The sequence below is a fragment of the Geotrypetes seraphini genome, chromosome 9, assembly GCF_902459505.1.
Source record: "Geotrypetes seraphini chromosome 9, aGeoSer1.1, whole genome shotgun sequence".
Lineage (NCBI taxonomy): Eukaryota > Metazoa > Chordata > Amphibia > Gymnophiona > Dermophiidae > Geotrypetes > Geotrypetes seraphini.
This window is the reverse complement of record NC_047092.1, coordinates 123728831-123745177: the sequence shown is the minus strand read 5'-3', so window position 1 is coordinate 123745177 and position 16347 is coordinate 123728831. Positions and strand designations below refer to the sequence as shown.

General features: G+C 39.2%; 1 protein-coding gene across 1 annotated transcript in view; it reads left to right on the top strand.

Moving 5' to 3' along the window:
- The window catches only part of NGEF (neuronal guanine nucleotide exchange factor), a 290217-nt gene that overhangs the window by 92389 nt on the left and 181481 nt on the right, over window positions 1-16347 (top strand). Inside the window, exon 3 of the mRNA XM_033958541.1 lies at window positions 7539-7659. Coding sequence (XP_033814432.1) covers window positions 7539-7659 — 121 coding nt within the window. The remainder of the gene's footprint in view (window positions 1-7538; window positions 7660-16347) is intronic.

Genomic DNA, 16347 nt, shown 5'->3' with positions numbered 1-16347 from the left:
TCTGTCCATTTTCAAAAGTGATAGTACGGTTCACTTCTTTGGAGGTTTTCATAAGTTGTTCAATAAAGTTCAGCAGTTATGAAATGTCTCATTGCCCATACCAAGAGGTAGTAGATGTACAGCATATGAAATAAAGTCTGGAATGTCCGTAGAATAGGTTAAATAGATGGAATTGTACAGCAAAGCGTTCTTAGGAAGGTGGCTATATCCGATGAACAGGAAACATTGTGTAAAAGTCTTTACAGTCAGGGTACAGGAAGATGAATTACAGTCTCTTTAAACTGGTGAGATGCACGCTTGGGATGAAATTTGCACAGGATCTGTGTTCACCCTTGAGATGAGGGATTTGAAAAGAGTCCCGATATCATTCAGCAGCTGTACTTCAGTGTGATCCAAATAAGAGATAGAAAACGGGAGAGAAACCATGTTGCCTGTACTGAATGTAGAGAGAGAGAGAGACCAGGTTGCTTGTACTGAATGTGGCAACATGTGACAATATTAATGCATTTACTTGTTATAGTTATGGCAAAAGAGAGACAATATTCAAGTACTTAAGGTTCTTAATCAGACATTCCAAAAAGATATGTTTTTGTGTGCTGCATATAACTATTATGGCAATTCAGAGAGACCATAATTCTGTACTGAATGTATTTAAAAAATTATGTCAGAAATGTGTACTGAATGGTTCATATCTAGTGAGCACCATAGAATAAACACTGTATAGATATAGAATAAAACCTTTTCTTAAAAATATAACCCCTAACTAAGCTACATTTAGCAAATGCAAATTATAGGGAAAAAATAACATTGCGCATTTGGGCTAGTAAAAAGTGGGAAAACAGCTAGCCAATATTATGTATCCTGGGGTACCCCTCAAACCAAAACAAGTAGACAAAACACAGACCACATGGCACAGACAAAACACAAAACACATAGCTCTAGGCTTCAAACTATTCTTCATCGGTCAAGTGTTCAGAGCTGAACTTATCTCTGGAAATAAACACATTGTTATAGAAAAACAAAACAGAGATGAACACATGAGTAAAGTATATGGACAAATAATGCATAGCATAACCATCTCATATTTAGAAAAGCTAATGTCTCTTTGGATCGTCTTTATCTCTGCAGTGACAAAGAGGATCCCTGGAAAACACCAGAAATATCCTAGTGCCAAAACTGGGATGGGCATGCATATATCTGAACTGCTGCTAAGAAAAAGAAAAGAAAAACACATTTTAATTTTGCAACATCCTAATTTCAGCTAAAACAATAGGAAAGAATTTTTTTCCATTCACAAATGTGCCAGCTGTGACTTTCCAGATTTTATCTTTAATAGTCCTGTTCATGCGTTCGACAATACTGGAACTCTGTGGGTGATATGGGAGATGAAATTTCCACTCAATGCGGAGTGCGATAGCTAAATCTTTGCATACTCTGGCAGTGAAAGCAGGACCATTATCTGAGTTGATGTGTGTGGGACATCCCCACCTAGGGATGATTTCGCGAAGTAAAATGTTCACCATAGTCTGAGCAGTTTCATTTGTAGTGGGAAAAAACTTCAGGTTATTGGGAGAACATGTCCCCTCTTTGCACCAAAGTCCGTCCGAAGGGCGGCTTTGGGCACCGGCCAGATGGGCATTGATTAAGCCAGTGACCAGGGTCTCCGCAATTAAAACATCCAGTACTTCTAGATGGATTATTACCATCTCAATCGGAGACAGGGGCCCGCCCCCTACGAAACCCATGACCCCCTCTTCCGCGAGGAGCGGACAGGCGCGGTCCCCAAGTAGGTAGCTGGCCCTGATAATGCAGGATTTCCCGAGGCGTAGAGATCTCAAAGCGTAGGAGAGTGTTGTGTAGTGGTTAGCGCTACAGCCTAAGGAACCTGAGGTTTGGGGGTTCAAACCTGCTCCTTTTTCCAATCTGAAATTATGCACGAGAACTAGTGGGCCATTCTGAAATCATTTGTTTGACCAGAATCTGCAAAGGAGAACATTGGGGCGGCCGCAAGTGCCCAAAATCAAAGATGCCACATACCTCAAGCTGAATTCAGAGTCTGACTTCTTTCCCTTATCCTGCGTCTCCAAAAATGAGTCCACAGGAAAGTGATAGGAGTCCGGCAGGGCTGTGAAGGTTTGAGTGACCTTGGTATTTAGATACAGAAAGTCAGGACATCCCTATGCACTAACACTGTTTTTTTTTCTGGCTGTCAAATCATTTTTTACTCTTTCCAATTCTATCTGCATTGTATCTCGATCCTGTTGCAATGCATTATATAAAGGCATCACTAAGAAAGAAAGATAACGCCTCCAAATTACTCAAAATACTGCCATTAAAATCATTTCAACTTAAAAGCTCGAAAATTTGATCATGTCACACCACTTTTGATTAACTCCCATTGGCTTCCCATAGATCATCGATTTACTTATAAAATAATGTTACTGATACATAAAACCATAGCTTCTGGTCTACCTGATTTCATCAACAGGTTATTAATCCCCCACAACCTCCATCGCACATTACATTCTTCTTATCAAAATCTGTTATCCATTCCATCTTTAAGACACATTGGCACCATGCATACTAATATCTTTTCTGTGACGGCCCCTACCGTCTGGAACTCAGCACCAAATTATATAAGAGAAACTTCATCACTTGATAAATTTAAAACTAGCTTGAAGGCCTTTCTTTTTAAAGACGCATTTGGAGTATAATAGCCTTTTAAGGACTGTAATGGGACTTTGCGCCTTGCTTTTCTTATTCATTTTAATCTTTTCTACAAAGTGCTAGATTATTTATTTTTGTTTCCTCCCTTTTGTTTTGATCCTTCTCTCTTTCTTTTTTCATTATAATTAGTTTTGTTTTTAAAATATATGCCTTTCTGACTGTCTTTTTTAATAATTACACAAATGTATTTCTACCCTTTTTCATTTTGTTTCGGTAAGTTCCCCAAACAAACCTGAAACCTACTTACAGGGAGCTCTTCTACGTTTAAAAGTTTCAGAAATCATATTCGTTCTGTCCACTGAATATACATTAACATTTTATAACATTTCCAATATTCTTTTATCATTCTTAAAAACTTATTTCAGACAATTTGTCTATGTATCAAACAAGCTGCTGAAAAGTTCTCAGCCGGCCTACAAACAGTGCTGAAAACTAGTCAGCCTGCTTGTCAAAGGAGAAGGAGGGGCTGCCCTCCCCCTCTTCCCGCCAAAGACTGCCACAGAATCAGATCTCCGACTCCAACTCAACCACTTCACCCATACCACACATCCACAACCTGGTTCACTTACATTCAATTCATATTAAGCCCTACAGGGTTCACCACTTTCACCTATTCAACATTTACATATCCTCTCTAGGACACCCACTGCAAAACCAAACCTGATCTAGTACATATATGCAGACGACATCTCCATCCTAATCCCAGTGAACAGCATAACAAATGAAACCTCAAAATACATTACTCATATAATGACTGAAATAGAACATTGGACAAGCAACTTCAAACTGAAACTTAACACAGAAAAAAACAAAAATCTTCCTTGCAAGCCCAACGGATAAAATTGCCAATTCAACGCTACATATAAAAGACCATGATTACCCAATTACCAACACAATAAAAATATTGGGAGTCACATTGGACACACACACACCTCACTATGATTGAACACACGAATATAGTGGCAACAAAATGTTTCACGATGTTATGGAGATTAAAGACCATCAAAAAATACTTTGACCCACTATCGTTTAGATTACTAGTGCAATCACTAGTGCTTTCTACCCTGGACTATTGTAATATCGTTTATTTGGGTATCATTCAGAACTCAGCTGTCCGTTTGATATATGGATTAAAAAAGAATGACCATGTCATCCCCCACCACAAACCACTGCACTGGCTGTCAGTCGAGGCAAGAATATTATTCAAGTTCTCCTGCATATGTTTCAAGCTAGTTTGGGGACTAGCACCTATGTATCTACAAACCCACTTTGCACTCCACAACTCAACAAGACAAACCAGAAAAAAGCTATCTTTTTTGCATACCCAAGCATAACCAATTGTAAATACAAAACCTTTCTGGACAGAACCTTCATGCTCCAAGCAAATAAACAACAACATTGGCTAGACAGTCACATTAATAAAGCTGAACTGATCTACAATGCCTTTAGAAAACTCATAAAAACTACCCTATTCGACAGATACATCACCTAAACAGAACCTCACCAAGTACTTTTTCTTTTCACAATGCTCTCTGAAATCCTAATTCTTGCTGTTTCTGAATCTCTAAACAAACTGTACATTGTAATTTTTTCCCTTTTTTCAGGAAAGCTGCGATTTTTCTTTACAGGTCAGCTCCGAAATTCTTAGCAAACATTATATTTTGTAATTTTGATTCCTAATAATCTCTGTACTCCCTCCACATATTGTAAATCGCTGAATGTCCAGCTCTCTTAAATGTAAACCGCCTAGAAGTCGCAAGATTGTGGCGGTATAGAAGAATAAAGTTATTACCATTATTATTATTATTACTGAAGCAAACAAAGTCTCATCTGTCTAGGAGGTGGAGAATTCTAAGTGCCTTTATGACCCATTAGAAAAACAATATCACAATGCAGGAATTTTTTCAATAAAAAAAAACAATATAACAATGCAGAAATTTTCGCTTACCTTACCTTATAAGCGAGGTACATTAATAATATACAATATAATCTTATACTCTATAAAATCTTATCTAAGCGATAGAAGAGAAAAGCGCATGCACAGAATGGTACAGATGACAGAATGCGCAGACGTTTCTATAAATCCACAATAGAGACTTTCCAAAAGTCTTCACTTAATTTCATTCTTCCCGAAAGAATGGCAGCTGCTTATTTTCGCGGCGGGAATTTACCGAAAACTCCACATTAATATTTGTCCTTGCCAAAAGAACAGTAACCGTGGCGGGTTTACCAAAAACCCTACAATATAAATAAAGGGTTGGAACATGACTCCAATACCTGTGAGTATTAAAGAACAGAATTCAAAATTCAGAAATACTCACAAAATATTGGTAATGTCAAGTCCATCGCGGACGTAGCCCCCAAATTGAAACGAACAGGATCCGTTTCTTGGTCCCGAAACTGCCCTGCAAAACACTCTGTCATCTGGAGGCAATTCCCCTTAGAAAGAAAGATACGTAGACAGTATTCTAAAGAGATTTTGCCTGTTTTATTATCAGTGTGTATTCATTTATATATCTGTTACATGGGTCAGTGGTAACCATCACAGGAAAAGGGGGTTGGACAAGAGAGGGGAGGGGGGTATGTGAGCAGGATATGTACATAGCAGGGGGGTTTGAGCTTTTATTGTCTCAAAGATGAAACATCATTAACATGATTAAATGACCTCTTCCCAAACCATCAAGAAAGTAAACAGAACATTCTGCATTTGATTACCTCCAGCACAGGCAGAAACAAAAGACATAAAATATGTGTGTCCTTTTTAAATGTGTCCTTTCATAGACAGAGACAGAAAACCTATCCTTTCCTTTCAGTAACTTGTTCCATAGCTGGGGTGCTATGATTGAAAAAATTATAGCTCTTCTGGTGCCTATTATTCTCAGAGACGGGATGGTCAGCAAATGCTGATCTGTTGATCTTAGAGATCTGGCTGGAGAATATGGTATCAAATATTGGTGTGTTGGTTTGTTGAATTTTGAAGGTTAATAGTGCAATTTTATAGATTATTCTATGTGAAATTGGTAGCTAGTGTGCTTTTTGTAAAAGAGGAGTGACATGATCATATTTTTTGGAGTTAGTAATAAGTTTTATTGCAGTATTTTGTATAATTTGTAACCTTCTTATTTCTTTCTGAGTTATGCCATGGTATAATGTATTGCAGTAATCCAGCCTGGAAATAACCAAGGAATGAATTAGAACATTAAGAGCTTTTGGTTCTAAGACTTTGGCTAAGGATCTAATAAGACGTAGTTTATAAAAACAGTTTTTAACTACGGAGCTAATCTGATCATGGAAGGATAATTCATGGTCCAATAATACTCCCAGAATTAATGTCATCATTACTTTATGTAGTGGGAAATTGTCTAAGAGTATTTGTGATGAAAATGTAAGATCCTTTTTCCATGGGAAAAACATTATTGAAGATTTAGATGGATTCAGGGCCAGCATGTTGTCTTTTAGCCATTGACTAATTTGTTTTAACTTATTGTTTATATTTGTTACCTCATTAGAATTAGCAGTATTTAATGGATATAAAAGCTGAATGTCATTTTCATTCCTTTTTTTGACTGTCCCCTGCTGACTTTCTGATCCTCAGTACATAATTGCCTTGAGCGGACGATATCCTGTTCTCTGCTTTGGAACCCCCCTGCTTTGTTGTTGGGGAATGTTGCCCAGCAGGGCTTGGATGAGACCTCTAAAAAATTTGTGCTCCATGCTGTTCTTCTGGAAACTCATTCTACGCTACTAGGCCTTGGTAGAGGCCCCAACTTACCAAATGTGGCTTCCCTTGATGAGAACTCAAGCTCGCTATGAATTGGACACCTACTCTGCTCATGCTCAGGACTTGTGGAAATCCTATTGTACCTTGTGGAACAAACTTTTGTCCACTACCTCCTAAGGACTGGAGAATGCTTGGGGGTGGCCTGTGCTTTTGTTCTTGTCTCTGATTTTATGTCCTCCTGGTTCCCATGTGTTGGATCTGTTTTGCCTTTCTCCTGCAGTCGATGGGGACCTCCGAGTGGATGACTGCCGGGACCCATGATACTCCTTCTCTCCTCTCCTCTCCTTACCCTTTCCTTTCTTCTTTCTCTTTTAACTCCTTCCTTTTCCTTTTGGGGCCTGTGTGAGTTTACTGCTTGCCGCTACTCCTCACCTGTTTTCCATTTCACTTCCTTCTTTTTTCCTTTTGTTTGTTTCTTAAGCACTCAACACATCATACTATCTCTGGAGTGTATGTTTGTGTTTGTCTGAGCTTGCTTGTGTGTTGGTCTGTTTGTGATTGTTTGGTGTGTGCTTACGTTCAGAATCATTTGGGGATTCTGTTTGTTTGTTTGTTTATTTTCTTCTAGTTAAAATTGGCAGTGCCAGTTGGTGGTTCAGCCTCTACTTCAGGCTGGGGTTGCGGAGTGCCCTGATGCTCTCTTATCATGCTTTTCTCCTGTCCAGCACTCTTTGGTTTTGCTTTAGTGGACACTCTGCACTCTGCCAGCACTTGATCTGTATATTTCCTTCTCCTTTTCTGTATCATCACCCAGTTCTTAGTGTCCATATGCCAATGTTATGCTTGATTTTGTCTATATCTCTTTGGCCATGTATTGTAATGCCAACTAGTTTCTGCTTCAATAAATATGATATTACAAAAAAAAAAAAAGCCACATGCCATAACATGAATACATGCAAATCATTACTGCTTCTAGTAAAGATTTCACTGCTGGGGACACTACAAGAGATACTACTCAAGTTAGTAATACAAAGGAACCAAGTAGTGTTGACTTGCCTTTTGTTCATTTTATCATATCTCTCTGTTACAGATTCATTTGAATGTGGAGGCTACAAGAAGGACTCATTGAATGTTGCATTACCATCTGAAGAGAGAACTTTAACCTCAGTGAAACCTGATTTCTTAAAATCTGGGTTTCAGTGGATATACAGGTAAAAAAAGATACTGCTTCGATCTATTGGAAAAAAGAGTAATAACATAGTAAAACTTCCAGAAAAGAGGAAATAAATTTTCCTAGCATTGCTTTCTATTGGGGGGGGGGGAACCACGAGATAACCCAAATACAACTAATAAAGAACAAAAATTGTTATAATAAATGGTCATTTCTTGTGTTACAATAAAGTTCTTTAAAGTTGATATTGTATAAGTCCAGTTTTAAGAGGAAATTCCTTCCCTTTGCTCTCACCCCCATCCCACAGGTCGGCATATCTAACCCTGCCAGCTACTATCGCCTCCTATCCCTTAGAGAGCCAACTTCTTCCAAGTTTTCTTAAATTCAGGTACACCTTTTGTCTCCATCACCTCTACCAGGAGGCCATTTCAAGAATTCACCACCCTTTCTGTGAAAAAGTATTTTCTGAGGTTATTTCTGAATCTATCCCATTTCATCTTCACCCTATGCTCCCTCATTCCAGAGTTTCATTTGAATTGAAAGATACTCGCCTCATCCACATTTATGCCACTTAGGTTGCAGGGTAACTCCTGTTCAGGGGAATAAGGAGGGAAGAAGAGAGACAAATGGGACAAAGCGCACATTTTTGGCTTCCATCAGAAATACAGGGTCAATTTTTTTTGTCCAAAACTGAAACTACTACTACTACTATTTATCATTTCTATAGCACTGTAAGGCGTACGTAGCGCTGTACATTTAACATACTATAGACAGTCCTTGCTCAGAAGAGCTAACAATCTAATTTGACAGACAGGATAGCTCAGGATTGGGGAGATTATGGTAGAGGAAATGATACAGTGGATATAGGTATCTGACAGCAGTGAGCGGGGGAGTTAAGAGTTGAAAGCAGTTTTTTAAAAATGGGCTTTTAACTTGGATTTGAATACTGCTAGAGATGGAGCATAACGTATTGCTTCAGGCAGCCTGTTCCAGGCATACGGCGCAGCAAGAAAGAAGGGATGGAATCTGGAATTGGCAGTGGAGGAGAAAGGTACAGATAAGAGGAACTTACCCGATGAATGGAGTTCACAGAGAGGAGATAAGTGAAGTGAGATATTGGGAAACTTCAGAGTAAATGTACTTGTAAGTCAGTAAGAGTTTGAACTGTATTTGGAAATGGATGGGAAACCAATGAAGTGACTTGAGGAGAGGAGTAATGTGAGAATTGTGGCTCTCACGGAATATGAGTCGGGTAGCAGCATTTTGAACAGATTGAAGAAATGAGAGATGGGTGTGCGGGAGGCCTGAGAGAAGTACATTGCAGTAGTATAAGCGTGAGGTGATGACAGCATGGATAAGGGTTTTGGTAGTGTGTTCAGAAAGGAGAGGATGAATTTTGGTAACATTATAGAGGACCTGACCCAGGGAAACATACTGCTAAGATGATAAAAATGTTGCTTGAATACAGACCTAAACTAAAGCAGCTAGGGGCCAGATTTGGTATGATGTACCCAGCCCGGCTGCGCGTCACCTACAATCCTACTAATCTTTCTGGCCTCGCCAAATATCTCGAAAAAATTGCACCCAGTACAATTAATTGTACCTAATAAGTATTCTGGCTGATTGCTGTTTTAATCTGTATTACTGCATATTCTGCTATACTGTGCTGATATACTCACTCTGCCTGTGATTATGCCACAGTGTACTGCATTTCACTGTTTCTGTTATGCAAGGTGTTATTTACTTGTTCTCTAGTTTCTGCATTATGTGTGCCCATGGCTCACTGACCCGTGTTAAGCCATATAGATATGCATTCCTGTTTTTTCTTATAAAAAAACCCAGGCTCCAGGTTTTTGACCGTTCAGCTACTTTTCTTTATGTATTTATATTGTATGCTTATTCTCTACTCATTTTTTATGATACATCTGATTTAGTACTATTTTCTTTTCTCTCCCATGCCACTAGTAAGCTCTACCCTCAATGTTAAGGGATTAATCCAATTAAATCAAAGAAAATCTTGAATTACCTTTCCAACCTGTCAGCTGATGTGTTATTCCTATAGGAAACACATTTAGACAATGAGGCCTCTAAAAAACTGTCTCTGCCATGGGCCTTCCCGCCACTTTTTTCACCTGCCATTGGGGAAAAAAATGGTGTTCTCACCTTCATTAGAAAATCTGGGGGGTTACAGGTTGTCTTCCATGACACTGACATGCAGGGGAGATGGGTCTTTGTCAGGCTCAGTGTTAATTGTACTGAGATTGACTTCTTAAACATTTATGGTCCCAATATTGATGATTGTGAGTTTTTTTGATGACCTTGTCACTAAGCTTAATAGTTACCAGGATTCCCACTATGTGATTGGTGGCAACTTCAACCTAGTTCAAGATCCACTCAAAGATAAGAAATCAATATACACGCATAGGAAGACCAAAGCTTGGCATAGCTTATAAGATATTATTGCTCAATTCAAGCGGCACCAGCACACACCGACTATAAGATCCGGGCGGCTTTCCCTCAGAGGAGAAAACTTAAACTTACTTGCTCCACTTCATCAATGACGCTGAAACCGTGGATTGAAGACAAAGTTTTATTTTTATTTTTCTTTCCAGCTTATGATTTATCTGTAATCTTATCTATTGTTTTGCCTTTTGTCTTTGTTTTGTTCTATTTCTATCATTTAAATTATTCCAGAATTCTACTGTTCAACGGTTCCCTCTTCTGCATCTATTCCTTTCCCTCCTTTCTTCTACCTTCCAAAGTATCTAGATCAATGCTGTCTTGTTAAAATGTTTATTTTTATTTTATTTTTCCTCTATCTCTACTTCTCACTTCTCTATTACCCTCCAGGTACTTTAGTAAGATTGTGAGCCTTCGGGACAGTAAGGGAATTTTTCAAGTACCTTTCTTATTTTTAATCTTAATGTATATTTTCTGTAAACCGCTTAGAACCTAACGGATGTAGCGGTATATAAGAAATAAATTACATTACATTACATTACAATTGACCCTTGGCGTATCACCATATGGAAAATCGTGACTACACTTTCTTCTCTGCACCTCACTCCTCCTATTCGAGGATTGATTATTTTCTTATTAGTCCCTCGCTTGTCAAGTCCATTCTACATTCTGAAATTAAAGAGATTAGCATCTCAGACCATGCTGCTGTACTGCTGACCTTAGACTCTCCTGGGCCCAAAAATATACAGAAACCATGGAGATTCAATTCATCTTTATTGCAAGATAAAACATTTCATGATCACATAGTTAAGGCTATACAGGAATACTTTACATTCAATACAGCAGGGGTGTCCAATGTCGGTCCTCGAGGGCCGTAGTCCAGTCGGGTTTTCAGGATTTCCTCAATGAATATGCATGAGATCTATTTGCATGCACTGCTTTCAATGCATATTCATTGGGGAAATCCTGAAAACCCGACTGGACTGCGGCCCTCGAGGACCGACATTGGACACCCCTGCAATACAGCATCTGATAGTAACTGGATTTCCATCTGGGATGCATTTAAAGCATATATAAGAGGTGTTATCATTTCCTATTCAGCTCATCTCCGTAAGAGCACTAAACAAGAAATTCACACCTATGAATCTGAAATAAAAAAAAACTGGAATCATTGCATCAATTCAATCCACTAGATATAGAGATTCTAAAAAAGCTCCAAGGGCTTCGTTACCATTATAATACCTGTTTGAGCAAGCAGGCTGCCTCACAGGTTTTCATCCAATCTGCAAAATATTATACAGAAAATAATAAATGTGGCCATCAGCTTGCTGCATACTTAAAGTGCAAGCATAACAAAACTAATATTTCTGCCATTCACTCTGATGACAATGACCTAGACATAGCTACGCCCAGTATTCTAACACAATTTCACAAATATTACTCCAAATTATATATATCTGAACTGACAGAGGGTCACTCTCCTGACTCCTTTCTTCATAACTTAGTTCATAGTACTCTATCTAGCGAAGATAATACTATTTTAGATTCTCCATTCACCATTTCTGACTTGACAGAGGCTTGGCACAACATGGCTCCAAAAAAGGCCCCTGTCCCCAATGGGCTGACTACAGAGCTCTATCAAACTTTTCAAGAATGGCTTTCCCCTCATTTAATAGAATTTTTTAATTATTTGATTCTGGTGATGTTAGGGGTTCCTTTGCAGAAGCCACTACCATTGTGCTTCCCAAGGCAGGGAAAGACCCCTTAAAAGTTCAGAATTACACACCACTCTCACTCATCAATGTGGATGCCAAATTGTACACTAAGGTGCTTGCTGACAGGCTACAAAAATTTCTCCCTAAGCTGATTGACCAAGACCAGACTGGTTTTATGGCTGGATGCCTGTCCAACGATAATACCAGAACTTTCACTAACATTATCTCCTTGTCTGCCTCTATAGATCATCCTTTACTAGCCATGGGGTTAGATGCCGAAAAGGCATTCGACAGGGTAGAGTGGCCTTACTTATTTCAAATCCTGAGGTGATTTGAATTTTCTTCTTCTTTTATTACAATGGTCAAGGTCCTCTATTCCTCTCAACCAGCAGAATCTATGTGAATGATATGTTTTCAGCCTCTTTCTCTCCCAGCAGAGGTACTAGACAGGGCTGCCCCCTGTCACCTCTGCTTTTCAACCTTGCACTAAAACCACTGTTGATTGCCATCCGCTCATCCACAGATATCAGAGGTTTCTGTCATGCAGGACTAGAAATTAAACTCTCTGCATATGCCGACGATATTCTACTGCAGTGTTCTTCAACCTTTTGACACCTATGGACCGGCGAAAATAAAATAATTATTTTGTAGACCGGCACCAGTCCACGGACCGGCAGTTGAAGAACACTGGGCTAAGTTGTGTCCAATCTCCGCCCCAGACCCTGCCCCATAGTAGTACTAATTGTAACACCATTTTTTCCATTCATTTTTCATATATACACACAATATAATTATATTAACAACACATAATGGTTAACCACAAAATTAAAATATACAAAGCACACTGTATGCTTTTTAACATTCATTCCTACCAGAAAACAGATAACCCGATGCAAATGCAGGACCAAAAACTAAAAGTACTAATATTTACAAACAAACCCTAAGATGCAAGACTCTGCAAGCAGTACAACCCCAGAGGAAAAGAAATAAATGCATTTCTTCCTGAACAGACAAATCAATCACTAAATTAAAAAAATAAAAGCATTTCACCTACCATTGTTGTCTCTCTCCCTCTATGTGCCTTGCTTTCTGGCCTGCTCCTCAGTGTTATCTTTGGGCTGGTCCACTCTGCAATCAACGCAGCATCTTTGGGCCGGCTCCCTGAGTGCTGCATTGCACAAAGCTGTGGGCAGCAGCTCCTCGCGCGTGTCCCACGCCTCATCAGGAAGCCTTCCCTCTGACGTTTCAACGTCAGAGAGAAGGCTTCCGGTTCAGGCGCAGGCCGTACATAGGAACCTTTTCCCATGGCTTTGTACTGCAGCACTCATCTGGCCTGAAGACGCCGCGTTGATCGCACCATGGACTGGCGGCTGAAAAACGCTGTCTTGGGCCCAATGGATGTGCCGGCCCTGTGGGCCAGCAGAAAATTTCTATGGACTGGCACTGGTCCATGGACCGGCAGTTGAAGAACACTGTTCTACTGTATATCACACCAGAATCCATACCTCCCCTATTGAAGTTGATTGACACCTATTCTCTTTGCTCAGGCTATAAATTGAATGTTTCCAAGATAGATGTCATGCTGTTGAACTGTCCTGGTCTAGGCCCAGATATTCAACAATTGGGCTTACAGTGGTCGTCGACCAAATTGAAATATTTGGGATTGTACATTGAGGATACCCTGGATTACAACACCACATACCTTCTTGATACTATTAAATCTCTAACTATCAAATGGTCCCCCCTTAAGCTCACATGGTGGGGACATCTGCAAACCATCAAGATGATGATCTCTCCTGTGGTGAACTATATTTTGAACATGCTACCCATATATTTGAAATCCCAGACCTATACTTGAATTGATAAAATACTGTCTGACTTCCTATGGAACCACAAACTGCCCCGCATCAGTCTGAAAAAACTGAGGAACGATAAAGCAAATAGAGGTGTTAATTTCCCAAACTTTAAAAACTATTATACTGCTATTCTCTTGAGACAAGGCTCCAAGTGGATTGGAAGAAAACAGATTACTTTGGCGCCTCATTGGCTTAGCCTGGAAAACTTGATCATGGAGAATTTTCCTCTTTGATACCATCCCATTCTTAGGTGCTCAGGACAAACTGAAAACGAATGACATCATCACATCTACCAGCTTAGCTGTGCAGGAATTGGACCATTTGCTCTCTCCCAGATGGAATGACACAACTTTCATGCCAATATGGGGCAATTCCAGGATACGCTCCAAAACAAACCTGTCCTTCAACCATCTTGGAGTACGACTGGTCTTTGGAGAATAAATCAACTATATTCAGTGGCTTCTTGGATAAGTTTCCAGTATCTTGTTGCCACCCATAATATACCCACAACTCACTTTTTCAAGTGGATACAAATCAAAGCGGCCATATATGAAAAAACACAAGCTCAGCGATGACACTCCTGCCCTTCTTCAGCTTTGTAACCAACTGTCTTACTCGAAACATGAGTCATCTCATTGGTATAAAATACTACAGAAAAACAATACTTTTTCAATGTGAGGTCTTCATTCGGTGTGGGAACGAGACACTAGCATGCACATAGATAGCCACATTTGGTCTCGGATTTGGCTGGAATCATATTGAGCTCTACGGTCATTGGCTATGACACAATCGCTTTACTTCTTGCATAAAGCCTTTTGGACTCCGATGAAACTGACTAAACTATCGAACCAAGCGCACAAGGCTGATAATAAATGCTGGTCTTGCCACACCTCAGCAGGAACTTTGGATCACATGCTGTTGTCCTGTCCCACTGTTAACCATTTGTGGACACAAATATGGAAAACGATCAGTGACATTCTACACATCTCTGAGCCACTTACTCTAGCCACGGTGATTTATAGTGGCTATGGCCTAAATACCACTGTGACAGAAGCTTTGGCTCGTCTGCTTAAAGCATTGATCTCCATTGCCATCAAATTAATACTGAGACATTGGAAAAACTCATCTGCTCTGTCACACATAGCTTGGTGGAATATGGTCTGTCTGACAGCTAAATACGAACTCTATTCTGCAGATAAGAAGGGTATACTTTCAAAAACCCAGTCCATTTGGCAACCCCTAACTGATTTCTGTGCTGATATATAATTTCATGATGTATCTATGATATTGCCCTATTTCTGAACCACTATGATAAGAATTCTGATTGATGTCTCTGATTTTTGTAGCTGAACGGTCATTTATTATTATTTTTGCTTACGGTATGATTTCTCATCTTTTTCTTTTTGTATATTTTCTTGAGTTTTCAGTAATGCGCTGGCTGTATTTGGCTAACCTGATAAATGATAATTTGTTATTACATTACTATTGTTCTGCTTGAACTTACCTTGTTGGTTGTGTTCCTTGTTTATTGTACTACTTAAATGCCAATAAACAGTTTGAACTGAAAAAAAAAAGTATACTAACAAACACCTCATAAGCAGTACACAGGAAACAAATACAAAGCAGTCCTTACCCACCCAACCACCCCCACACCCACCCTCCCATCCAAGTACACTGTATAGCAAAAATATTCCAGAGGCCAGAGTATCAACAATATTATAATAGCTTTTTTTTTTTTATAAAAAAATTATTTTAATAAAAGATTACCTTTAGTCTGCTGGTTTCATGTCTCCCGCATTCTAAAGTTCTAGTAGGAAACATGGCCATGGCTTGATGATGGCCACGTGATGATGTCAGACTTATGTATCCAATAAGCAAGGAAAACCCCTTTTTTATGATACAGGAAGGTTTCCAAATATTCATATTAAAGTCATCCACTCAGCCCTTTTGGTTTTACAGAATTTAAAGCAAAAAAATCCATGTTTTTGCTCTTTGAAATTAAGCCTTTCATCATAGGTCCCTCCCTCCCGCCCAATCGTAACCTGATCTATAATTCTCCAATTAAGATCGGTAATTTTATTCTTCATGCCATGCCAATGTTGGATCAAAGGGGCTTCCATATTCCCTGTGTTGATTCTAGATTTATATTCTGTCAGCCTGGTGGTAATTTTCCTACTTGTTCATCCTACATATAAGAGGTCACACGGACATTTAATTATATAGACTACATAGGTACTGGAGCATGATGTATTAGAAGTAGCCAGATATTTATTTTTAGTACCTGGATCAATCCAATCTAGACCCGTAATCGCTTGTATGCACCATTGGCCTCAGGTCGCATGTTGACACTGTTCAGCTTGATCTCTCGATTTTATTTCAAATTTATGATGGTATAACCTTTCTCCTATAGTTCTTCCTCTTTTACAGGACACTAGCAGGAGTTCTTGTAAAACCGGGCTTAGCTGTAAAATTAGCCCAGTGTCTCTGTAGGATAGTGAAAACACTACTACTTAAGGCTGAAAAGGTAGAACACAAATCAGACTTACATCCTTTTTCACATCTATCTTCTCTTATATCAACAGTGGTCTCTGGGCATAACGTGCCCGTAAATAGGCTTTCCTAATAGCTTTCATCGGATACCCACACTCTTTAAAGCATAATGTCAAAAGTTTAGCTTGTTTTTCATATTCTTCCATA